The 26,261-nt window shown below is 46.7% G+C and overlaps 1 protein-coding gene across 5 annotated transcripts in view; it reads right to left on the minus strand.

Moving 5' to 3' along the window:
• Positions 1–26,261, minus strand: part of LSP1 (lymphocyte specific protein 1) — a 132,293-nt gene that overhangs the window by 18,395 nt on the left and 87,637 nt on the right. For 4 of the 5 annotated variants that reach the window (XM_053272255.1, XM_053272263.1, XM_053272274.1 and 1 more), the window contains exons 3-7: positions 15,760–15,942; positions 4,294–4,606; positions 2,738–2,854; positions 2,437–2,480; positions 1,789–1,870 (exon numbers count right to left, since the gene is read on the minus strand). In XM_053272255.1, the coding sequence (XP_053128230.1) occupies positions 1,789–1,870; positions 2,437–2,480; positions 2,738–2,854; positions 4,294–4,606; positions 15,760–15,942 (739 nt within the window). The remainder of the gene's footprint in view (positions 1–1,788; positions 1,871–2,436; positions 2,481–2,737; positions 2,855–4,293; positions 4,607–15,759; positions 15,943–26,261) is intronic. The other variant, XM_053272294.1, reaches the window with a different exon arrangement.

The following is a 26,261-nucleotide window of genomic DNA, read 5'->3' on the forward strand; positions in this document are numbered from 1 at the left end:
AGGTGTGTGCTGCAGGGCAGCTCTTGAGCACCACTAGGGCAGCCACTGCTTTTGTTTCAGACACAAAATGGAGACACAGTGGCAGTAAATCATCTATATTGTGTCACAGCCTGCAGGGGTACAAGGGCATTACAGTATTCTTATATTGTTTTAGGCGCAACTCAACCGGCCCAGCCTAAATTATTTTTATTTATTATTTTGCCATTTTATATCCCACTCTTCCTCCAAGGAGCCCAGAGCGGTGTACTACATACTTAAGTTTCTCCTCACAACAACCCTGTGAAGTAGGTTAGGCTGAGAGAGAAGTGACTGGCCCAGAATCACCCAGCAAGTATTATGGCTGACTGGGGATTTGAACTCTGGTCTCCTCGGTCCTAGGCCAGCACTCTAACCACTACACCACGCTGGCTAAAGGCCTATTTGCCCAGTGGCCATGCAAACAACCTAAAGGCCTATTTGCATGGCCACTGGGGTAACACGGTAGCAATGAGAAAAGCATCTGCACAGGCTTCTCAGCCCACTGTGAGCAAGTTGCAATTCCACATAGGATTCCACTCCTGGTAGGCCATCACAAAAGCTTTTAAGAGCAACATTTGCAGAGGTACAGGCAAACCTCATGATCTATGGATTCAATATCTGTGATTTCACGTATTCGGGGTTGGGTAATTGACACCCAACCTCAGCATATGTGGGGGGAGGAGGTCAACAAAGGATTAATTCCATGTATCTGCAGGTTTGGGGTGGCCAGAAAGAGGAGCCATTTTGTGGCTATTTGAGTTTTTAAAAAAAGGGGGGGGAAGATATTTTTCCCACATTTGGTAGCTGAAGGCACTGCTGAACACCTGGAGACCTGTGGAGCACGGGAGGGCATCCATTTCTTAATTTCCAGGCCTTTTTTTGGTTTTGTTTTGCTGTTTTTGCCCATTTCCCATGCCTCTACTAGGGATGTGCATGGAACCGATTTGGAGACCCTTTATGGGCCTCCGAACCATTTGGAATGGTGGGCAGTTCTGCCAGTTCCAAGGCAGGGGTGCACCTTTAAGGGTGGGGGTGGGTGCACTTACCCCTCCCTCTGCTTTCCCCCCCACCGGCACTCTGTTTTCTTAAAGGCCCTCAGGGCAGCAGTATACCCCCCTGCCACCCTGTTGTCCCCTTTACGGGAAGGAACTGGAAGTATCTGATGCGCCTACACGCGCTGGGCACGCACATGGCGGGCACAGGTGCGTGACTTGCACGTGCCAGTGCCTGGCGCATGCAGGTGAGTCCGATACTTCCAGTAAAGGGGGCAAAGAGGTAGCTGGGAGGTATGCTGCTGCCCTGATGGACTTTAAGAAAACAAAGCCCCAGCAGGGGAAAACGGAGGGATGGTTAAGTGCACCCCACACACCCTTAAAGATGCACACACACCCATCTTCGAACCATCTCTGAGTTCTGTGCACTTCCCTAGCCTCTACTAACTTAACCCACCACCACCACCGAGTCCCATTGCCTTAATACCTTGTTATCTGCGGTAAACTGCGGGAACGGAACCCCCACAGACAACAAGATACACCACACCATTCTATGTGCAGGGCAGAAGTACCCAATCAGATTACCACAAGTCTCCAAGTTTGTAGCAATTAAGAGTTTGCTGGGAGTCAAGAAAGAAGCGGGTTTTTCAAAGAAGCTACCACATACCTTAAGAAACCCATTAAAGAGAAGGAGGAAGGAAGCAGGAACACACCCTCACCATAGCTTTGGAAACCTAAGTAGTAGCATTATGAGCCAAGTCTAGAAGCTTCACCTCACCTCAATTGCATGAGTGTATTGCTCAAGTTTGTCATCAATCTTTGAAACGGGAAGTGGTGGCTGTGTCTTCTTCACACTGTTACTGAAAGAAGAACAGAAGAGATTGGTTAAAAAAAAAAGTTTTATCAAAAAAGTCAACATTTCAGAAAAGTATCCAGTCACCACTGTTTGCTATGCAATCTCTCAAACAATAAGTTAATACTGGTCCCTTCAGACTGCCAGTTGTCCACAAAGCACACAAGTTGTCTTTATACACCCCGCCCCCCCTCCAATAATTATGGTTTGTTGTCTTAATCTAAAATATCTATAGTTTGGCTTGTCAAGCCAAGCCCTCCAGTGGGGAGAGCAGGACTTGTATAAGGAGACCCTAGCAAGACTCGCCTGTCAGATTGCAAAAAGGAGACTAAATGGAGAAGTGCCATAGCCATGGTTTGCTCATGGAAGAAACCGTGTTAATACTGGTCAGCAAAAACTATGTTTATATCTCCTCCTTTGAGGCAACACAACCATCATTTGGGTATTCTAACGATGTTTAACCATATCCTATCTGTGCTCGGGAGAGATAGTCTGCTCTGTCTCTTCAGTCTCCACAAGTATAGCTGACTTGAAGCCAATAGAAGATTCTGCAGCGTAGAGTGCCCAAGTTACCTTTTCTGTATGGAGCGGTTCAGAGATTCAGTTCGGTCAGTGATCTAAAGGACAAATACAGATTTTTTAAATGGCTTGACTAGTGGCTGAAAGGAAAGATGCATCTTCCCTGCTATTCCAAAAGTATCAAAATAAAACTGGATTGGGTGGGGGAGGGAACCCCAATCCTCTAATGGCAACCCTCCCGGCCCCATCTGCACAATCTTGTACCTCTGTTTTTTGTTCCATTCTACTGGATGCCTTAGGAAGAACAAATTTTTTTTAGCAAAGTGTATACTGTTCTTTTGAGTACAGCACATACCTTTGTTGTAGGACTCAAAGGGGGCTGGCCCTCTTCTTCCTCCAGGCTGGAAATGCTTGGAGGTCTCTGTCGTTTTTCCGGCGCTTCTTCCTCTTCGTTCCATCTTCTCTTCTTCTCCTGATAAGAGAGGGGGTTGTCAGTTCAGCAAAGAGCACTTGGATGCATTAGCTTACGTTCAAGCAAAAAGGCCAACATAGCCATGCACAATAAGCTGCAGTTGTACATCACACCCAAAATGGGAAAGCGCCTCAGCCACGCTGTACATAATGAGGAAAGCAGAATGGGGAGAGCATGCCTATAGCAGTCATTGCTACACCACAGCTGTACAGAGTACTTGTTGTTATCCTACTCCAGCCTAACCTGAAGAACTAGATGGGCTAGTACTGTAGATCAGCTGCACCCAGGTATTTTATTCTTCCTTTTTTAATAAGGAGTTGGAAACCCCACTTCCAAGTAGGGATGTGCACAGAACCTGTCTGATGCTCTTTTTCTGGAGCGCCGAACCAGTTCCATTGCCCGGCATCCAAGCCCGTTTAAGCACGGGCGGGGGGGGGAGTAACCTTAAGAGGCAGGGAAGGCGCTGCCTAGCTGCCACCCCCACCCCCACCCTTCCCCCCACTGGCGCTCTCTCCAAAAGCAGGTGTGCATGACTGCAGAGTTCCTCCCTGCAACCCATTCTGTACCACCACACAAATGGCCGACACTCATGTGCATAGTGTGGACAACATGTAGCCATTTGCGTGGTAATGCAGAATGGGGTGCAGGGAAGAACGCTGCAGTTCCACACGCCCGCTTTTGGAGAGCGCGCTGCTGGGGGGAGAGCAGTGGGGCGGGGGCTGGCAGCTAGGCAGCTCCTTCCCTGCCTCTTAAGGTCCCCCCCGCCCCGCACATCCCGGAGTGCACAGAACCAGTTCTGTGCCCATCCCTACTGCCCAGAGCCCTGTGGTGTGTCAGCAGCAGCAGTGTGCACTCCTTCACAATTATGTGGGAGTCTGCTTCCTTACAGCTTTCCCTCTCTATGTTGCTCCATTGCCTCCCTTTCACTTTAGGAACATAAAAAGCTGCCTAATACAGAGTCAGACCATCAGTCCATCTAGCTCAGTAATGTCTACCTAGACTGGCAGTGACTTCTCCAAGGCTGCAGGCGGGAGTCTCTCTCAGCCCTACCTTGGAGATACCAGGGAAGGAACTTGGAACCTTCTGCATGCAAGCATGCAGGTCCTCTTTCCAGAGCAGCCACACACCCCAAGGGGAATATCTTACAGTACTCACACATGTAGTCTCCCATTCAAATGCAACCAGGGCAGATCCTGCTTAGCAAACACCATTTTTTTGCTACGACGAGACCAGCTCTCCTCCTCCTATTAACTTACTTTTTCTCAGACATTAGATGAAAACACATCACCACCGAGCTAGCTGATTCTAACTTCATTAATTCAGATCTACAGCTTGGATTTCATTGCTACCTTAGGAGACCAGCTGTGCACAATTGATGGGAGCGCCGGGGGTGGGGGGGCAGGAGAGAGGAAAACAGAATCCATTGCTTTTGCTCTGACCTCCTGCTTTTCTTCTTCTTGGTGCTCATGGTCTTCTGTGACATAGTGGCCCTGATTCCCAGCCTCCTGGATCTCCTCATCAGCCTCCTGGATCTCCTCCACTTCCTCACTGAGCTTTTGCCTCTCCTCCAGTTCCGCTTCTACTTCAGAGTGATCATATGATGGGGAAGAAGGAACAAACTTGAGGAAGTTGGAAGGCCCAGGCACAAATTGGATGATGGTGGGAGACTCTTGATCCAGATGAACTTGCTCCAGCTTGACCTCTGCTCCTGTCAGACTGCTGTCCTCTTCTTCACAGGAATGTTTTGGTGACCTAGAATTGGAAAAGCCACAGGGAGGAGAAAGAACAGCCTTTGAATGCACAAGATATTTGATGGGCTCATCTCTTTAAAGAAAGAAAAAGAGGTCCTTTTGAAGAGATGAGCAGGTTTACAATCTTCCAGCAAATATGAAATACACTAGTCTGCTTATCTGGTCTTATAAAGCATGGCTAGCTCAGACCAGATCATGCCAGGTTGATTTCTGTGTGGAAATTCAAGATTCAACAAAACATTCCAAAGTAGTGCACATAGCAAAATATCAAAGAAATTGGTTCCCTGTCTCAACAGAGCTCACAATCTAGCACACATAAGACAGAAACAACAGACACTAGAGAAGCTATACTGGGCTGAATAGGAACAGATGCTCACCCCTACTAAATTTAAGAGAGGCATCACTTTAAAGCAGGGTGGGCAATAGGCTGCTACCCAATATTGTGGCAGTAGACTGCAGTGTAAAGACACAAAACAGCTGAGATGTGTGTTTGTGTTCCCCTTCATTAGTATTTACTATGGACCAAGGAGAGATTAAGAAGAGGCACAGCTGGCATATGCCCTGAGCCCCACCAGGGTCGGTGCTACCATTAGACCAACTAGGTAGCCGCCTAGGGCGCAGACCTCAGAGAGGCGCAGAGTGTATCAAATCAATCAAAATGATTTGTGTGCCAAAATATTTTATTTTGTATTTGAGAAAGATAATCAAAAATTGATGTATTACCTATTCTTCCAATTTAAAATAAATTTAGCAGTTTTAAGTTTTGTGCTTTTCATTTTTTCTACAAAACATGTTTTTCAAAATCGAAGTTGAAATTTTTTTTGGGGGGGTGCAATTACTTAGCCTTGCCTAGGGCACAAAATAGTTTGGCACCGGCCTAGCCCCCACCTCCTACCCAAATGTGGCAACTGCCTGGCTAACCTGCCACTTACCCTCATTGGGGTACACCAGCCTCTTTCCCCCCGGATGCATCTCTTATACGCCATATGGACAAGACTACAAGTGCCCCAGGATTCCCCTCAAAGCCTTCACCTGAAACTGCTATGGACACAACTCTTCAGGGTAAAGTACAGAATCAAGTGCATAGAGAAAACATTGTGTGGGGGTGTGTGCTCACTTATTCTATAGGAAGGGGGAAATTTGAGAGCAGCAGCGCAGAGAGAGGGAGTTTAACCCTGCCTCCACAGGCCATTTGTGCAACCACAATGGCACCCCCCAAGCTACTTTCCCACCTTTGAGGGGTAAGATACAGGGCCCTGGCATCACATGCCAGTTTGACCCTCAGAACTTTCTCTTCTCCCATCTGCTGTGATGCTGAAACAAAAAGTGAAGGCAAGACACCAAGGCACTGTATTATATGGGTGTGACTGCATTATTTATTATTGACTTTATTTCACGAAAGTGTCAAGGTGAAGCTGGTGTAATCTGCAACGGACTCACACTGCCTACACCAAGTGTAAAGGTACCATGACTATATGCTGACAGCTCCACTGCCATATTCTGAAGAGGAGTCAGTGCTCCTGCTAAAGCAGAACAAGGTACAGCCATGCAAGGACAAACATTGATAGCTTCAGCAAGCATACCCTGGGTTATATTGGGCAATTTGATTCACCTTGCAAAGGTAAAGTATGCCGTCAAGTTGATTCCTACTCCTGGCATCCACAGAGCCCTGTGGTTTTCTTTGGTAGAATACAGGACAGGTTTGCCATTGCAATATCCCGCACAGTACAAGTTGATGCCTTTCAGCATCTTCCTGTATCGCTACTGCCCAATATAGTACCAGTGGGGATTCAAACCGGCAACCTTCTGCTTGTTAGTCAAGCATTCCCCCACTGCGCCACTTAAGGTGGCTTGTGCCCTCCCATAATTCCACCTGGAACAGGTGATGACTGCATGCATTCCAGAGTTTGGGACTAAGTCAACAGCTAACATCAAGGGTGTTAGATACTTGATGTGGACCTAACAAATATTATCAATCGACAATTATTTATTCCCAATGACAACACACCACCCTTATCCACCCACACCCACTTGTAAACTTATTCTCTCTTTCCAAGAATGAACTCACAAGGTGCAGAAAATGAAGCATTTACTAAAGCAAATAGGTGACAGAAGTCTTCTAGTTTGCTATTCTAAGGACCAGACAGTGGAACATACCCTAAAGATGGACCATATACGGCCATTACCTCCCCTCCCACCACTTTTGTCTCTTTTAATATTAAAGATAGGAGATTGAAAAACCATTATAAACAAATCAAAAATTAAGGCTGTTCACAGAAACAATATTCACTTTGGAGAGTTTGTTGAAAGGGGGTTTCTATTCATTTTGTTGTTTCAGCTGCACAGTGCTGTTCACTTCTATCCGATTTGAAAGGTCGCTTTGTTTCAGATCCAAAGCTTTGCACATAGAATATAATGGAAAAATAACTAAATACCTATAACTTGACAAAATCCAATGAAAATTCCTGGAATGGAAGCCCCTTCTGAGAGCATAGAGCTCGCCAAGTTGCAGACAATGAAGTCAAGGGGTTTATGTGCAGGGACACTTTATAGCTTGAGGTTTCTCTCCTATTTTAAAAGCCTCCAAACTGAATCTAGTCAAAATGGGCCAGTCTGCTTCAATTTGGACCCAAATCAATTTCTGAAGCTTCACACAGCTCTATCTGACATTATTTCTGCCTTCTGCAGAGAACCTTGTGGCAGTAAAATGTACCTAAAGCTTTTCTATATGCTTTATTGTTACATTTATGGGTCCCCCACCCACACCACTACTTAAAACAAAGTTTATGAACATCAGTCTCTAAAGCTCTCACAATTACTATCACAACAACATAGGCAGCCACCATACACTGAGTCGGACCATTGGTCCATCTAGCTCAGTACTGTCTACACAGACTGGCAGTGGGTTCTCCAAGATTGCAGTCAGGAATCTCTCTCAGCCCTATCTTGGAGATGCCAGTGGGGGAATATGCAACCTTCTGCTCTTCCCAGAGCAGCTTCATCCCCAAAGGGGAATATCTTACAGTGCTCACATGTAGTCTCAAATTCAAACGCAACCAGGGCAGACCCTGCTTAGCTAAGGGGACAAGTCGTGCTTGCTACCACAAGACCAGATGGTTCAAGTCACCAGAGCGTTTTCCAGACTACAAGATTTGCAACAGTTAAAGCACTGCAAAGTATGCCGGAATAATGCAACATTTTCAAACCAGGATTAAAGGGCTGTTCAATGCTTTGTTGTAGGCTGCTGGCCATTCATATCTTCCGTCACTGCAATGTGTTTTCAAGGCAGGTCCATATTCTCCTTGAAATGCATTTATCTGCCCTTCCTCCCTGCTCCATCTGAGCCAATGGAGTCGCGGGGGGGGGGGCATTGTTCCTTCTAAGGCATGCACATGTGTGTCCTCTCATGGTTTTTGTTGTCTGCTTAGTTAATTTTCAAGCCTGCTCAGGTTGAATCAAGAAAGCACTATTCGGAATGCACATGTGTACACACTGCCTTAATACTGCCAACCAGAACAAAATTCATTTTGCACACATGAAAAAAAATTAGAGAGAACGGGGCGGGGGGGGGGTTGTGACATGATGGTTTAAAAAAAAAAATCCCAGCTGCCTTGTGCAAATCCACCAGCAGGGGGAAGCACCATTCCAAAACAAAGAACTTTGTTTTGTTTGCATAATTGCACCCTTGAACAAGTAATAACAGCAAATAGATAGATAGATAGATAGATAGATAGATAGATAGATAGATAGATAGATAGATAGATAGATAGATATTTAAATCCATTGCTGGAGAGGGGGCCATAATAATAGGAGGGAGCAGAGATCTTTGGATTTTTTAAACTGCAATTTGCAAGGCCGGGGGGTGGGGGGCTTCACTGTATGAGGAAGGAGGGGCAGTGTGGTACGTGAGGAGATCCTTTGCAGTGAATTGTTCTTGGCTGAAAGGAATTTTACTGTGGAGACGGGGGGGGGGGGAGAGAACACGGAGAGCCTGGTTTGCTGCAAATGCCAGAGCAAGGTAGGAGGCGTCTCAGATGGGGAGCTTGTTTACTGGAGAAGCCCAGTCAGTGTCTGAGTCGTTCTCATTTGCTTCCCACAGCGACCTTGCAGGAACTAGCCATCCATGGCTGCTACTGCTGCAGCAGCGGCTGCTTCGCCACCTCGGCTAGTGAAGCAGCAGAGTATATCACTGAGGGGTCAGAGAGGGGCTGTAAAATCAACCAATCATCACAATGCTATTAAACCAGAGTAAGCAAATGGGATTGCATGGAAGTAAATGATTCAGTTCAATGGGCTTCCTCTTCATTAGAAGTGCCAAGGAATGGGTGAAGGCTGAAATCAGAAACCCCCAAAATTACTGAATTAATGCAAATAATAGAAAATTGAAAGGGGATGCCTCAAGAACCCCAGAGTTAAGAGTGCTCTGATCGAAAGCGAACAATATTGGCTAGTGGAGCCCCATCTCTGCACCTTGCTCACAACACACTTTTTGGTAGAGGAGATGGGGGGGGGAGGGAGCCTCTCTCCCTCCCTGCAGTAAGCAGCGCCAGTGTCGCCCTGCCTTCCTATCCAGCCAAGCAGAGAGAGTCAAATAAGCGTTATGTCATGCATGAAGGGGAAAAACACAACCATCCACACCACCACATGCTACAACGCATAAAATGCTCTCTACAATGGAAAAATACAGCTACTTTCCTGCAGCGCTTTTACCACATTATAGGGGCATAATGCACCAAAGAAACCCAAAACAAGGCATGGGAAATATGGACAGTGCCCAAAACATGAACAATGCACAAGGGTAGTTATTGGACACATTACAAAACTGTTGCAACATGTAATCTGGAAAAGGCCCAGGAGCAAGTCTTCCTGTTATAAACATAAAGATCTTGGGCATTTGGAGAAGCTAGAAATGGTTTCCCTAGGAGGTCAAAATATAGTAGTTTTCAAGGCTGAGAGAGTACACTTCCCAATACCACTGAAGCAATTCTAAATTCGGTTCATTGTGTAAAGTGACAGAGTGAGTAACAAACCTCGCTGCGACTTGTACATTAATTAGAACATCATGAAGTGATCAGTTCCCCCATCTTTTGAATCCAATTGGTTGAGAAGTCCCCTAGTCTCTTCTGTGTTGGTCTCTTGGCATCTTGCAGGCCTGATTTGTGGCAATATTTTCACATAAAATTTCAGTTGATATGCCAGGCTGTCCACTGTGGACTGACAAAGTGCTATTGAGGCTTTTCAGGACTAGTAATCCTGAGAACTAACACACTTTAGTTGAAACACGTCCCTCCTGGCAGCTACTGCCTCTAGCCACTTCCTGTCCAGTATGTTAGCAGCACGACTGATGAACAGCCTCTCAATGACCTTATTCAGTTCTTGTTCCCAGAAGGCAATTTTAATCAGTGATCTTCCCCACCCCACTTTTTATTGCAATATCGTGCTAATGATTAACGCTACTCCATGCTGAATAGCAAGCAAAATAGAGAAAGTGGCAAGGAAGAAAGTTCTAATTAGAATTGCAAGGGGGCTTTCTGAGAAAGCATTGTAGAAGAATGCTATATTAAACTATTTTGTGGAATTATTTTAATTTCACTTAATTGTGAAAGGCAATTTGTGAAAAACAAACCCAACTGTGAAAAGCAGCAAAACTTCAGCAATGCTAGTGGGCCCTAGTGTGGAAACAACAACCTTTACATGGAATCATCTCTTTAGAGCCATCATACAGTAAGGTCAAGGAGCAGGAAGACTGCTCATTTATTCAGATGAAGGAATTATATTTCACTATACATCATTCCACTCTACTTTGCCAACCCCACCAGCAGAATAGCATCAGCTTGCAATTCTAGGCTAGGCAGTCTTTCTAGTCAGCAGATTCTGCTCCAACCTGCTCTGAAGACATTACTGCCCCTCACCCCACTGCTTTTGAAAGAACACACAAAAGGAGTCTTAAAACTTAAAATACAAGACACAGGTCTTTGATATAGTGCACTTTAATTCCTCATACAAAGTCAACAGGCTTGTGAGTGGCAGCTGCATCAGATAAGACAGCTGTGTTGTAAGAGATGCAGACACCATGGAACTTTGCCTGCTAGTAGATAGAAATAAAGAAGAGGCACCTAATGGTAAAGTGAGGAAGTAACCAGCCTAGAGAGCAGGAGGCTGTTGGTTCGAATCCCCGCTGGTGTGCTTCACAGAATATGGGGAACTCCTATATCGGGCAACAGCGATATAGAAGGTGCTGAAAGGCATCATCATCTCATACTGTAAGAGAGGTGGCAATGGTCAACCCTTCCTGTATTCTACCAAGAAAACCACATGGCTCTGTGGTCTCCGGGAGTCGACACAACCTTAACTTAATGTCTTAACTGACTTGTACTGATTTTGAGCTGAATGATATTACAGCCTAGTGAAGGTTTACTCGCAAGTCAGTCCAGAGTTTAATGAAACTTTCTCACTTGTGTGAAGAGGATTGCAGCCCAAAGTACAGCACCCAAGGACTGTTCTTACATGGAATAGCTACAATATGCACCCTGAAAAGTCTATTTCATGGATTACAAAGCCACAAGTTTGCACACAGTATGTAAATTTGAGCTCCTTCTTTAGAGGAACTCTTGCAGCATTAGAAGGAGGAGGGAAGGTTTTGATGTTTTCTTTTTCACTTCATATCCACAGATTATCTCCAAGTTTTTGTTATAAGTTTTTATCTTATAAAAGCCTGAGAGTCTATGCTCTTCCTCCCTCCAGATAGAAAAGTCTTATTACAGCACCTCCTATTAATGTAGACACAACATTAGAGAAGTGCTGTATGGTAACACCCTTTCACAGGCTAGGAGGATCTTTACTGCCTCCTGCCCTCTTGCCTCAAGCCCCACATTTGAAGGAGAAAATAAAGCTTTGGGAAAGAGAAGGGAAGTATTTCTATTCCACTGCAAGAGGTTAGAAATAACTTTCCATGAGACATTCTACTCACAGTAGAGATTAAGACGACCTCACTAGAATACCTCACAGTTATTGTAAACAACTCCCCAAATTGAGAAAGTCATTAAAGGATGAAAGAGAGAGGTTTTACTACAAGTAGTAGCTAGGGTCTATAAAATTACTACCATAACCTTTAAAAGAAACACTATCAAAATACTTACAGTTCAATTGTTGCTACTCTCTCAGTCAAAAAAGAAGCCATCACACAGCTGCTACAGCTGAATTTAAATGCTTCCTTTATTCTGGCTGTTAATTAACACTTCCTCCTCTGCCTTAGCCCTGTCCTGCTGCAGGTATTCTACACTTTACCTCTCCCAGCTGAAACAACCTACCTTGCCCATATCATTTAAAAAAAACAAAAACAAAAAACAAAACTAGGAACACATTTTACATACATTCACTTGTCTGCAGCAGTGTTTTTAAGGCCTAGAGCACATTCAGCTGACATATTTAAATACAGCTAAATCTAGCAGCCTATAATATCTAAGAGCCTCACAAAATTTTGTTTTTCTCCGTCTCATCCTATGGTGAGTACTGTTTGTGAACACAGCCATGAAGCACACACAGGCCATACCGAAAGACCTCAATTCCTAGCCCAAACCTTGCTGTGATACCTGGAAATTGACGAGTGGGCCTGAGGCAGGCAATGGGCTGATGTAACCTGGAGGAGTGAGCAAGCAAAGCAAAGAGAGGTTGCTTCCTTTTCTCCTGGGCCCATCCATCTATTGCTTGCCTGAGACAGATACATGACCAGAAGAATTCCCAGACAGGGCTTTTAGCTCACTTCTCCACCAGAATGCAGTAGGGATGTTCACGGAACCGGCAGGGGTGGCTCGAAGGTGGGGGGCGGGGGAGGGAAGGTGCCCTTACCCCTCCTGCCACGTTTCCCCCGGCCAGTGCTCCATTTTAAAAGTGTCTGTAGGGGCGGCAACATACCTCCATGCCACCCCGTGTCCTCTTCAGCCAGAAGGAACACGAAGTAACTGGCACACAGCACGCTCACTCACATGCATGGTGTGCGTGTGCATATGCCCGGTGGGCACAGGGGCACCGGGTACTTCCTGTTACTTCTGGCCGAAGAGGACACGGGGCGGCAAAGACTGCCGCCCTGACGGACACTTTTAAAATGGAGCGCCAGTGGGGGAAATGCAGCAGGGTGAGTAAAGGCACCTAGGGGTGTGCACCGGACCGCGGACCTGCGGCTCGGCACTGGGGTGGGGGGGTCCATTAAGGGTGGGGGGGGCTTTACTCACCCCTCCCGCGCTTTGCTGCTTCGGCGCCATAATTACTTTAAAAAATGCGCCGCAGTATCATTTGCCGCTCCGGGGCTCCTTCTTGACTGCAAAATCGGGCGGCAGGATACTTCCCTGCCGCCCCCAAAGCCCCCTCAAGCCATTTGAGCGCTTTAAATCTCGCCCCGGACCGAGTGCTAAAGCGCTCGGGCAGGCGGCGGGGAGATGTCCGTCCGTCCGCCCGCCCCCTTCCCTGCCTTCTGCAAAGTGCAGGGAGCCTTCTGCGCGCGCGTGCGCAGAAGGCTCCCTGCACTTCGCAGAAGGCAGGGAAGGGGGCGGGCGGGCGGACGGACGGACATCTCCCCGCCGCCCGCCCGAGCGCTTTAGCACTCGGTCCGGGGCGAGATTTAAAGCGCTCAAATGGCTTGAGGGGGCTTTGGGGGCGGCAGGGAAGTATCCTGCCGCCCGATTTTGCAGTCAAGAAGGAGCCCCGGAGCGGCAAATGATACTGCGGCGCATTTTTTAAAGTAATTATGGCGCCGAAGCAGCAAAGCGCGGGAGGGGTGAGTAAAGCCCCCCCGCCCTTAATGGACCCCCCCACCCTAACCCTCCCGAACTAAAACCACCCCTTGTCCGGACCGGTTCGGAGGCCAGTAGAATGGCCTCCGAACCGATCCGTGCACACTACTAAAGGCACCCTCTCCCACTCTTAAAGGTATGCCCCCCCCCACCTTCGAACCGGCCGAACAGCCGGTCATGCACATCCCTAGAATTTAGTGTGTGCATTCACACATTGGCACCAAAGTCTGTGAGAGCTATGCGAGCACTTCACCAACAATTTGGGTTTTTCATTGTACATTGGAGCCTAGCCCGGTTTATGTCTGGGTTAAAGAAATCCACTTTTTGTGTTGGTTTTTTGGGAGCAAATTCAAACTTGCTGTAAAGCCTGCTATCTGGGAAAGCTTGGGGAGGAAGAGCAAGCAAGTAAGGTAGGGAATGCATATCCCACCTTCAGCTCACAGAATGGAGGACGTTGCTGAGGAGAGGGGTGAGTCTGTCTGCTCCATCAAGAAGAGGGCAGCGTGGCTCCTGTTTTGGGCTGTCTCTTAAAGCCCAAGAAAATGTGGTGAGGCCTGCAGTACACAAAGCATCTGCTGGAGCAAACTCTGGCAGATTTTATCATGCATCTAGGGTTGGCAGCTTTTTTCCTGTCAAAAGCGCTATGCCTTTCACAGCTGAACAACAGGCAAGAACCCAACAGATGAAGATTTCTCCCTCCATACTGGAAATGCTGATCAACTAAATTTCTGCCTGTCATACAGCTGTTAAAAACATGAGAGAGAGAAAGTGGCAGTCCTACCACCTCTGACTCTTGTATGCACTAATTAGATGTCTCTTTTCATCCCTTAATAGCAAGCAATAGCAATAGCACTTACATTTATATACCGCTCTATAGCCGGAGCTCTCTAAGCGGTTTACAATGATTTAGCATATTGCCCCCAACATTCTGGGTACTCATTTTACCGACCTCGGAAGGATGGAAGGCTGAGTCACCCTTGAGCCCCTGGTCAGGATCGAACTTGCAACCTTCTGGTTACAGGGCGGCAGTTTTACCACTGCACCACCAGGGGCTTAAGACAAACATTCTGGTCACAAACAAACTGATGCACCATTGAAAAAGCTCGAATGACTCATTATCCAAGGCATTGTCAGCGTAGGGTGGTGGGTGAAGCTGGCCTTTGTTGCACTGACTGAACTAGTACATGAATGTCACATAAACGTCTACACTGGGGGGAAAGGGTCTGAAACTAGAAGCATCTTACAGTGCATCAGGTGGTTTTGGCCTAAGAGTTGCCACACCATGCATACCGACTTGGGAGTAAGCCCTATTGAATTCTGTGGGGCTTACTTCCAAGTAGGGATGTGCACAAAACCGGTTTGCCCAGTTTGGTTTGAATTCGAACCGGGTTCGAACCAGGAGAGGGAAGTACGGTTTTGGTTTTGCCCGAACCCCCTCGGTTTGGTTCAAATTTGAACCGGTTCGGTTTTGTGCACCTAGGGGCACAAAAGTGGGGTGGGTGGTAGGTACCCAGGGGTGCCTACCACCCACAAAACCCCAAGGCAATCGGACACTCCGATTATTGGTGAATTGCCCAATTCCTTTCAAATAATTCTGATAGCTTCCTTGCCTCCCTTGGGAACTACCATGCACCACACTCCTCTCTAGGCCACCCCTTTCCCCCCCGACATGAAGCTATACATTTGCTGCAATCCTCATTATTCCCTATGAGGAATTCAAAAATACTTTTAAAATTCACCAATAATCGGAGGAGTGTCCGATTGCTTTGGGGTTTTGTGCCCCACTTTTGTGCCTCTAGGTGCTCCACAATAGGGAATAATGGGCTGGTTCGGGTCCCATTATACCCTCTGAGAAAAATAATTAAAAATATTTCAAGTATTCATTAAAAATCGTAGGAATGTCCAATTGTTTCGGGGTTTTGGTGGTGGTTGGCACCCATGGATGTTCCACAATAGGGAATAATGGGCTCGTTTGAGTCCCATTATACCCTATGAGAAAAAAATAAAAATAAATTTCAGAAATTCATTAAAAATCGTACGAGTGTCTGATTGCTTTGGGGTTGGGGTTGTAGGTACCCATGGGTGCCAGCTACCACCCCACCCACTTTTGGAGGTTTGAATCAACCACGCCCCCAGTTTGGTTTGAATTTAAACCTGCAGCTTGAACCTGATGGCTGGTTCAGTTTGATTTCGAACCATCAAACCGAACCGGTTTGAATTCGAACCGGTTTGCACATCCCTACTTCCAAGTAGACAAGCACAGGATGGCTGCAGTTCTTCCAGCATGCCTGGTTCAGCACCAGTTATTCTGATTTGTGCTTAACATGCTGCCTCCTCCTTTGGAGAACCCTTTTCACTGCTTTACCTTCCTTCCCACTGGGCAGGTGTGGGCTGCTGGGTTTCTTTCCATTCACTGTGGCATGTTTGTTCTCCTTCTTGTGTCCCCTCTCCTGCCCATCTCTGCTTGCGCTGCTCAAGCTTCTGGGACCAGTCACTAAAGCCCTCGTCCTCTTCCAGTTCTGAAGTCCCAGATGGCTTGCCATCAATCCTGAAACATTGAGCAAACGAAACACTTGAGCACAATGCACAGTCAGAATGGCAAAGAGTTCATCCTGGTTAGTGTGTCTGTGGCTGATGTTGTGTCACACCTCGTGGTCTTAGACTCTTGTGAGCTCCCATCACAACATCCATACAGCCAAAGAGGAAGGCATTATTAGTCAAATTATGAATGGAAACTAGGCTGCATGGAATAGCACTTGGTTCTGGAATAACCATGATTGATGGGTCAGAAGAGGAGGCCTGATGCTAGAGAGAAGAAGAATCAAGCAATAGGAAAAGATTCCATCAGGTAAGGAAACGAAAGGCCTTGGGGATGGGTGTGCAATAGGGAGCCAGTAAGCAGAAATAGCCTCTCGCAGCTGGGCTAAGAGGCATGGAAGGGGTGAGTAGAGGGTGGAGAAAAGTGAGGTGCTGAATGGTATGGCTGCTGAAACTGGGTTATGTAAAAAAAGACCTTTCCAAGGCTAGGCAGGATGGGGATGGAAAATAAAGAGGTTCAGAAGCTTTAGAAAACGTTAAGTGGATGGATGGCATGGGTAGAATTTTAATCTTTTACAAAAGAGCCCAAAACGCTGGAAGATGGCATCATGCATGCATTTTGAAGTTTCACGTTTGCTTCACCTCTGCAGGATGTTCTTTCCTGGAAGGCCTATCCTGCATCCCTAGTTTATTGCATAATAAATGCTTATAACTCCTGCCTCTGCCCCTTTTTGTGTGTGTTCTTTTGGCTTCCTTCAGTGTTGCACTTCTGCTTTGGAATATAATCACGACACAACATTTTATACCTTAATGTGAAACATCCCCCAATAGCACACTCACTGTTCTGATTGCTGTGTGAAATGTAGTCATGATAGGGTCTCTGGATTTTTTGGTGACATCATTAGTGAGAACTGTCCCATTCACAAACAAACGTGAAACTTGAAGTGCAATGATCTACCATTTCTGAATGTTTTATTTAGTGTTATATTATTTTTAATTATCTGGAGATTGTCCTCTCCTCCATTCAAGTGTGCATCTAACCAGTTGTTTTTTTTTAAGTGGTGGAACCACAGCATGGTATCCCCTGCAGCCACAATGTTTTCCCTTTCCCTATCAGTTAATGCTGGAAATCACTCTGGCCATTGAAAATGGACTTCCCAAAATGACTTCTCAAGAGTATAGGACAAAGGTTGGCATGTTATTGAGATATGCATTAGTTGACAATGCACTAAGACTATCCTTACAGACTACCAATAGGATCTTATGTATAAACTCATACTAGTGCTTTAATGTACAGGATTCTGCTTAAATCAGCTGCTTTGTAGTGTGTTGCTGGCTGTAGGGCATGTGGGCAGGATCCAGCCAACGTTAAACTCTGAAAAGAAGAATAGAATTCTTTATTTACTACCCAAGGTCAGCATAACATGACATAAACAAAACATCTCATAACATAGGAAAATACAATTGGAAGAAGGGAATATGTAAATATGTGCATAAGTATCCACAGATAATAATCAATAAAAATTATAAAATTAATCAAGAAAAACTCGCTGCCATAACAATACTGCAATAGAACAAAATTCGGCCACCTTAAAGGTGACATCTAAAATTCTATCTGCAAGAAGATAAGAAACATAAAAGTCTCCTGAACAGCCTGAGAAGGGTGTCAGAAGAGGAGTTAATAAGGAGCATCTTAAATCTCTATATAATGGACAGCGCAACAGAACATGTTAGATGGATTCAGCTTCCCCCATACCACATGGGCATAATCTATCCTCCCTGGGGATCCCCAGAAACCTCCCCGAGAGCACCACTGAAGGTAGCAAGTCATGTCTTGCCCTAAAGAAGGCCCTCTGGTAGCACATCATGCTCAGAGCATTCAAATAGGCAGCAGGGCCCCAGCTAGAACTGCTCAAACCCAACCTCCTTTTAGTACAGTCAGGGATTCGGGAGAGTTCTTGTTGAATTTCAGAGTCCATGAGTCTTTGCTTCAGGATCTGCCTAGCCTGGTCATAACTTAACAAGACCAGGTAGTCCATAGATAGACCCAAGGACACAATTTTGTCCTTGTCTATTCTAAGCTCTGAAAAGGCCTATTGATATCAATGGTAGTGATGTATGCATGTTCTATAAGTAATATAAACAAATACACATACTAACTTCCCCATTGAAATCTAAAGCACTTCGCACTAGCTATATTATGCTCTTGTATTTTTTATCACCACAATTGTTATTACTGTTGTACAACTACAGGTTACTCCCCTGTAACTTTGGTTCTTCTAGTGGTCATCTGTACTTCTACACATATGGGCTATGCGCCTGCTCAGAGACCACATCGGAATCTAATAAGCTCAATTCTCTTGCTTTGGGCGGGAACCCCGCCCCCAGCCACTATATGTGGCTGCGCCACTCTACATCCCCTCAGTCACCGAGTCCAGTTTCAGTAAGCCCTGCAGGGAGGACAGGGGTGTGTGTAGAAGTACAGATGACCACTAGGAGAATCAAAGTTACAGGTGAGTAACCTGTAGTTCTTCAACGTGGTCTCTGTCTTCTACACATATGGGTGCATAACAAGCTAGCACCCAAGGAGGAGGGAAGAACAGAAGCAAATATAATCTGCCAGAATTATTTATTTCAGAAACAAGTACATCAACTGAAAATGGATTGCAGGACACTCCTGCCAAACACAGCATCATTCCGTGCCCTGGTACCCATTGCATAATGACAGATAAATAAATGGGGCGAAGCCCAAGTAGCTGCCTGACATATAGCATCCAACGGGACCGCCAGATCAAAGACCACAGACGCTGCCACGGACCGAACAGAGTGTGCCTTAACCATTGCAGGTAACTGTTTATGAGCCAACTGATAATAAAGCTCAATTGTGGAAACAATCCCCCTAGACATGGGCTGGGCTGATACCTGTAGACTTTTACGAGTCCCATCATAGAGAACAAACAAGGAGGGCGATTTCCTCCACTCAGCAGACCTCTGAACGTAAAAGGACAATGCCCTTCAAATGTCTAAACGGTGCAACCTCCTTTCCGCATCCGATGAAGGATTTGGAAGAAACACCAGTAAAATGAGCAGGAACGAATGGTGAAACATGGACACCACTTTGGGCAGGAACTTAACATAGGTCCTGAGCACTACCTTGTCCTTATGGAACTGAAGATATGCTGGCCAGCCCTTAGGGCCCGCAACTCACTCACCCTCCTGGTGGAGGTAATGGCCACCAAAAAGGCAACCTTCCAGGTCAGAAGGTGGGGATCAATTGAAGCCAATGGTTCAAAAGGCAGCTGTAGTAGACCAGCCAAGACTACTGATAGGTCCCAAGCCGGTGACATAACCGGATTGTCTGGGAACATGTGTGTTAAACCGTTCAGGAAACTCTTTACTACTGGGCCTTTAAACCAGGAAGCCAGAAGGGGAACATGCCACAATGGAAGCCAAATACACCTTAAGGGACAAAATCTTCAAACCAGATTCCTTAAGGGACAATAGATAGTTACATACACCTTGCATAAGATTGATTAAATGCATCAAACTTATGTTAGGAAGTGAAGGCAGTGAAACGGGTCCACTTGTGATCATACGACTTCCATGTGGACTGCTTTCTAGCAGCCACCAACAATTCTTTAAGTCTCAATGGGAAGTCAGCAGGACCCACCATGCCTTCATCAGTCAGATGAAGGGACCAAACCTCCATGTGTAGAACCCGTCCCTGTTCCTGAGACAGCAGGTCCGGCAGGGCAGGTAGGCATCTCCAGTCCACCACCAAGCATAGCAGGGTAGGAAACCAAGGCCTCCTGGGCCACCACAGGGCTATCAGGATCACCCTGGCCTGATCCACCCTCAGTCTGCGCAGGACCCTCGGGATGAGGGAACAAGTATAGGTGAGGGCCTATCCAGGACATGACCAAGGTGTCACCCAGAGAACCCTTGCCCTGCCCTCCCCTGGAACAGTAGAGGGGACACTGCATGTTGTCCTGTGATGCAAACAGGTCCAGAGTTGGGACACCCCCTCCCCATGTCACAAATACGCCCCTCAGAACACCCTGATGCAGTGCCCACTCATGCGAGATCACTGTCATCCTGCTCAGAGTATCTGCCTGGACATTCAACACACCCTGGACGTGAACTGCCTGGGATGACACTGCATGTGCCACACACCAATGCCATAGATCCAAAGCCAGAAACAGCAGGTTCCTCGAGGATGTGCCACCCTGTTGACTGACGAAGGCTTTTGCTGTCATGTTGTCCATTTGTATCAACACAGAATGACCCCCAATCAGGGGCAGAAAGTCTTTGAGTGCATTGAAAATGGCCAACAGCTCCAGATAATTGATGTGCCTGGTCCTTTCCTTGGGAGACCAATGCCAGCTCAGGCAAAGCCCATTCAGGTGCGCTCCCCAACCGAGCTCTGACACGTCCGTCATGACCACCCAGCTGGTTCAAGGGGCTTGGAAAGGGTACCAACACCCAAGTGCCACAACTCCATCCATCATTCCGCTGTCGCCCGCACCCAAGGAGGGGGCGTGCGCTCGAGATGGCCAGGATCCCCAAGGGGATTGAACACATCCAAAAACCATCTCTGAATGATGTGTGTCCGCAGACGTGTTTGAGGTAGAACGTACGTACTGAATGCCATGTGTCCCAACAGGCACTGCATGGAGGGCATGGTTTGTGGGCCACTGGCTAGAAAGGCAGCCGCCAACTTCCGGAGAGTGATTATATGGCCCATAGGAAAGAGACACTTTCTTCAAGGTAGTGTCAAATATCAGCCCAATGAACTGAATACGACGGAAGGGTTCCAACTGGGACTTTTTGAAGTTTATCTGGAAACCCAGCTGCAGAGTGTCCACCATGATTTCAAGGGCGTCCAGAACAGCCTGCCTTGTGCAGGCCATGATCAGCCAATTGTCCAGTTAAGGCAGTACCTGCATGCCTTGCTCCTGCAGGAATGCCACCACTGGGGCCAAACATTTCGCGAAGACCCTCGGTGAGGTTGTGAGGCCAAACGGCAAGGCCTTGACTTGATAGGGGATCCCCCCAATCTGAAAACGCAGGAAGCATCGATGCTGCGGCTGGATTGACACATGGTAGTACGCATCTTTTAAGTCCAGCGATACCATCCACATGCCTTTGTCCAGTACGGACATAATGGTCGGAACCGACAACATTCAGAACCTTTTGTACATCAAATGTCTGTTCAGAGCCCTGACATCCAGTATAGGGTGCTGGCCACCATCTGGCTTTGGAACCAGAAAGTACCAGGAGTAGAACCTGGGGCTGTCGGGGTTGACAACTCGCTCAATTACGTCCTTTTCCAGGAGGGCAGCAACCTCCAGCTCCAACTCCGGGGTGCAAGGAGTCACCACAGCTCCAGACACCAGCCATGTCCAGCAAAACTCCAGGGCATAGCCCAGAAGTATGATCATGAGGACCCAATGGTCTGTAGTCACTTTGTCCCAGCTCACCGAGAATGGAGCCGGGTGAGTCCTGTAGTGTCCTGAGTCATTGTTTCTTCTGGGGGATACCCGGGTGCTGTTTTTGGAAAGCCAGCTTACTGGGCTGGCCTCCCGACTTATATTTTGGTTGGAACTTAGTGCCACAAAAGGACTGTTCTGAAGGCAACTGTTGCTGGGAAGGAGCCTTTCGCGACTGGTAGGACAACCACACGACCATCCTCTGTGGTTTACTAGTACGTGAAGCATAAGACATGGAGCGTTCTGTGCTCCTCAACTTTTACACCTTTTGTAGCATATTGTCCGTTTGCTCAGAAAACAGGCTAGAGCCTTCAAAGGGCAGGTCTTTGATCCTAGATTGGGATCCTTCTCCCATAAAAATTGATTATATTGGGTGTTATAAGCTTTGAAATTTGCCACCCTTAGATGTAGCGCTGAGACAGAGTATAGTCACCTCCCAAAAGAGTCCAACTTTCTGCTGTTTTTATCACTTGGCGTCGACTGGCCATGGCCTCTGGTTCTTTGTAGGGACGCCTCTATGAATATTGAATTTTGGGTGGAGTGATTTTTCAAAAAAGATGTATCCTCACCCAATTGCACCTGGGAAAAATTTCCAGACATCTGTTGGGCTGGGAGAGCGTCGTCGGCTTATTCCAATGACCTTTTATGACTTTCAGCAATGCCGGATTTAGAGGCAGAGAGGCCAGTACGTTGGCCTCGGTATCGATGTGATTGAACAGCGGGTCTAGCTCTCCTTTCTGTTGATTACCCAGGTCCACACCCATGGAGGAAGCCATTCATATCACATACGCCATATACAGTTTTAGGTCTTCTGATGAGGAGATCAGTTTCGAGTCCGACTGGACACTGAGCAACCGGCATTGAGCAACCCAGAGAAAACGCCTCCGGATCCTGTGAGCTATCATAGCTCTCATAATTCATACAGTTTGAAGCAATTATATGATGCTGTGTGAAGAGGGATGGGCAATTCCAAGCTGAACTTCATATGCTTCCTAGACTTTCAGTGTAAACGGCACTGTGTGTAAAAGGCACTGGGGAGTGGAGAGAAGGAGAGAGAGAATTTTCTTTTCTTTTATTATGCAATAAAGGAAAAGAGGAAAAGGAGCAGTTGTACCCAACTGGCAAGAGTCCGCCATTTGACCTTCAGAGTATACTGACTGCATTCCAAAGCTATGACCAGGCACAGTGACTGCAATTTAATACAAAGATGCACAAACCCCTAGACCACAATTAATCAAAAGGCAAATCAATACATTAAACTGGGATGTGGGGATCTTTGCTTTGGAGTCTTACATTATTATTTTTCCTTCTTTCCTCTTCCTTTGTTTCCTTGACTGTCTAGACCCAAATGCTTTCATGAAAGATGTATTTTTCATGAACGATCCTGTTATAGCAGACGGGGACAATTTAAACAACTTATACTGCCGCTTTGATCCAAACCAGATCTGGTAATGCAGGATGATTTAGTAATTAAGCTGATCCCAATCCCTATGCCTATGTTCCAAAATGCCTATGGCTATGTTATCCCAAGTTTTCAGAACTAGGTAGGCTTAAATGTATTAACCAATACATGTTTGTAGCACTGAACTACAATATAAATAAAATATATCACACAGCCAACATGACAGGAGAAATGAAAAGGAGACAGAGCCAGCCAATCCATGAAGCTGACTAAGGCTAGTGCCTCAAGCGATGGATTAGCAGAGGTAACTGATTGGGCAGGTGGGGGTGGGGGGCAGCAGCCAGATATCCAGCAGCCCTCTTTTCATCACAACTAAACCACAGTTCTGCATGACACACAAATTCAGGGGACTGTGGTTTATTCAAACCATAGTTTCAGATCCTGCTTAAACCACAGTTCCCTGAATTTACACAGAATGCAGAACTGTGGTTTAGTTCAGTCTGAAGGTGGTTGTCAGGTCTGACTGGAAGCTGTCCCTCTCCCCTCATGAATGGAAGAGAGAGACAGTGGCAGAGCAAGAGCAGAGATGGCCCACATTCAATCAATAGTCATGGGTGGCCCCCGCTGCAGCGTGCACCCCCTCCGACTGTCTGCTGCCACCACTGGCATGCTTGCCACCAGACACCCCTGCTCCCTCCACTGCCACTTGCCATCTAGGCCTGCCAGAAGCATCAGGGCACATGCTTGGGCCCCAATCCCATCTGCCTCCCAGGTCAGTAAGAAGAGAAAGACCTGTTCAGTGCCTTTCTGCTTCTGACCAGCCTCAGAGCTGAATGTTAAGTGCAGGGGGATGAGCAGTGGGGGGGGGGAATGTGGCAGGCATAGCAGCGAGAGGGGACAGGGGGCAGGTGAGCAAGGTGGCTCCCAGACCCCAAGCAGCTTGTGTTTCAGGGGCACTTTGGAACCGTGGTAGCTCCACCCCTGGGAAGTGACGTGTCTAGCTCTCAGAGGCTCCTCCTTGTAGCAGGAAACCATGGCTTCCTGATATGTCTGAACTTTGTCTCAGATTATCAGTCAGACCTGACGACCACCTCATACATGACATTTTTTTCCTATAAAGAGATATCTGTGTAGAAAAATTATAGCCATGTAAACTAACTTGTATGCATGTGGTGCAAGCCCCCGCCCTTCATTATTACACAAAGTCTGGAAGGGGACGTTATGTTGACTTTCGATCATGAGTAGCCTGCAAAACAAACACTTCTGGCCTTTAGAAAGCCCTTGAAGAACTTTCTCAGCAAAGTAGATAGGGCAGTTTTAAAGCAGCCTGTCAAAATCCACTCCACACATCACTTTCAGCTGGCTGTCTTTTGGTTTTTATTTTTAAATTCCGTTCCAAATGTTAGTCAATAGGAACTTTAAAATGCTGATTCATTTAAATGAATTGTACAGTGAGGCATTTCTGGCCCCGGTTCCTATCTAGGAGAAAAGGTTAGGCAATCCTAAATTGGGTTCTTAATGCAGCTGGGCTCTGTTGGGAAACAGCCTGGGCCCAGGGTAGCTGAAGGACAGTCTGACTCTATATGAACCTGCCTGCCCCCTGAGGTCATCTTGGGAGGCCTTGCTCTGAGTCACCATTGCTGACTGATATATGGATGGTGGGGACTGTGACCGGATTGATATCCAAACTAACACAGCATAGGCACTACATGAGATGTGCATGTGTTGCAGATGGATTTAACTAACTCAGCACCAGTGGACAGGGACAAATTTCTGGACAAACCTAATCCAGACCTACAGGAAAGTTATTACAGCTGTTGAAGGGGGCTGCATTTAACTAAGGAAATGATGAGCCTTTTGTAGCAACATGAGGAGAATGAGTCACCATAAGGGGGAGCTGGATTTGCATAAGAGAAAAGCAGCGCTTACAGAAGATTAATACACTGGCCTTTGTAGTCAGATCAGCAGCTGCAGAAAAAGCTGAGAAATGACTGGGTAGCAGAATGAATCAACTAAGGCCACTCCAAAAAATGGAAGTGGAAACCCTTTCAAAAATAACTGGAAATACTTTTTTCCCCTTTGTATTTACAACTCCTACATTATCCAGAACCAAGATGCAGTACTAGCCAGTTTAACTTTCCAAATCTGTGCTACAGAGAAGAATTATCCTCGAAAACCGCACATTTCCAAAGATAATGGAGACTGTAAGGGTAGGGGACGACATTGTAGTGAAGGACTGGAAGCTGGGAGGGAGGGGTCCTTAGCCACACCCTGTGATATTCAGCTCTCCCCTGCAAACGACTCCTACCCCAGGTCATCATTCCCACAACTAGGCTTTAGGGGTGTGCAATTCGGGATTTCGGGTGATTCGGCTCGGACCCGAACCGAATCACCCCTGTTCTGTTTTGTGCCCGAATCTGGGTCACCCGAATCACCCTTGATTCGGTTCGGATTCGGATTGAATCCGAATCCGAATCGATTTGGGGGGGGTAAAAAGGGGCCCAGGGGCAAAGTTTTGGGGTGGGGTGGTAGTGCCCAATGGGTAGAGTCTACCACCCCAATTTCAGGGGGATTGGGCAAAATCCTGATTTTTGGTGAATTTTTAAAGTTTTAGTGACTTTGGGGCAGTTCGGGGGCATAGCATGGGATCTGGGCAAAAGGAGTGGGGTGGGGTGGTAGTGCCTAATGGGTGCAGGCTACCACCCCAATTTCAGGGGGATAGGGCAAAGGGCTGATTTTTGGTAAATTTCTGAAAATTTCATGTCTTTGGGGCAGATTGGGGCATATTGGGGCAGAAAGTGGGGCCTGGGGCAGAATAGTGGGGTGGGGTGGTAGTGCCTAATGGGTGGAGGCTACCACCCCAATTTCAGGGGGTTTGGACAAAGGGCTGATTTTTTGAGAATTTTTGAAGTTTTAGTGACTTTGGGGCAGTTTGGGGGGCAGAAAGTGGATCTGCCCCAAAATAGTGGGGTGGGGTGGTAGTGCCTAATGGGTGGAGGCTACCACCCCAATTTCAGGGGGATTGGGCAGAGGGCTGGTTTTTTGAGAATTTTTGAAGTTTGGGTGTCTTTGGGGCAGATTGGGGGCAGAAAGTGGATCTGCCCCAAAGGAGTGGGGTGGGCTGGTAGATAGTGCCTAATGGCTGGAGGCTACCACCCATCCCCAATTTAAGAGTGATTGGGCAGAGGGGTGAATTATGGTGAATTTATTTGTATGAGGTTTGTCTTCATAAGGTGAAGTGTGCTAAATTGATTACTTCCTCATATTATTCATAGTAAAGGAAAGCGTGAAAAAGTGAAAGTGCGGTCATGAGAGTTGTTTAATTGAAAAATATCTCATTTGCTATGATAGAATGAGAATTCACACCTCAGAAGTTTTTTAGAGAGCATGTAGAGAGCCTTAGAGTTAGTTAGTTAGTTCAGCTTCCATCTGCAGCAG

The sequence above is a fragment of the Hemicordylus capensis genome, chromosome 1 (genome assembly GCF_027244095.1).
Source record: "Hemicordylus capensis ecotype Gifberg chromosome 1, rHemCap1.1.pri, whole genome shotgun sequence".
In the NCBI taxonomy this organism is placed as follows: domain Eukaryota; kingdom Metazoa; phylum Chordata; class Lepidosauria; order Squamata; family Cordylidae; genus Hemicordylus; species Hemicordylus capensis.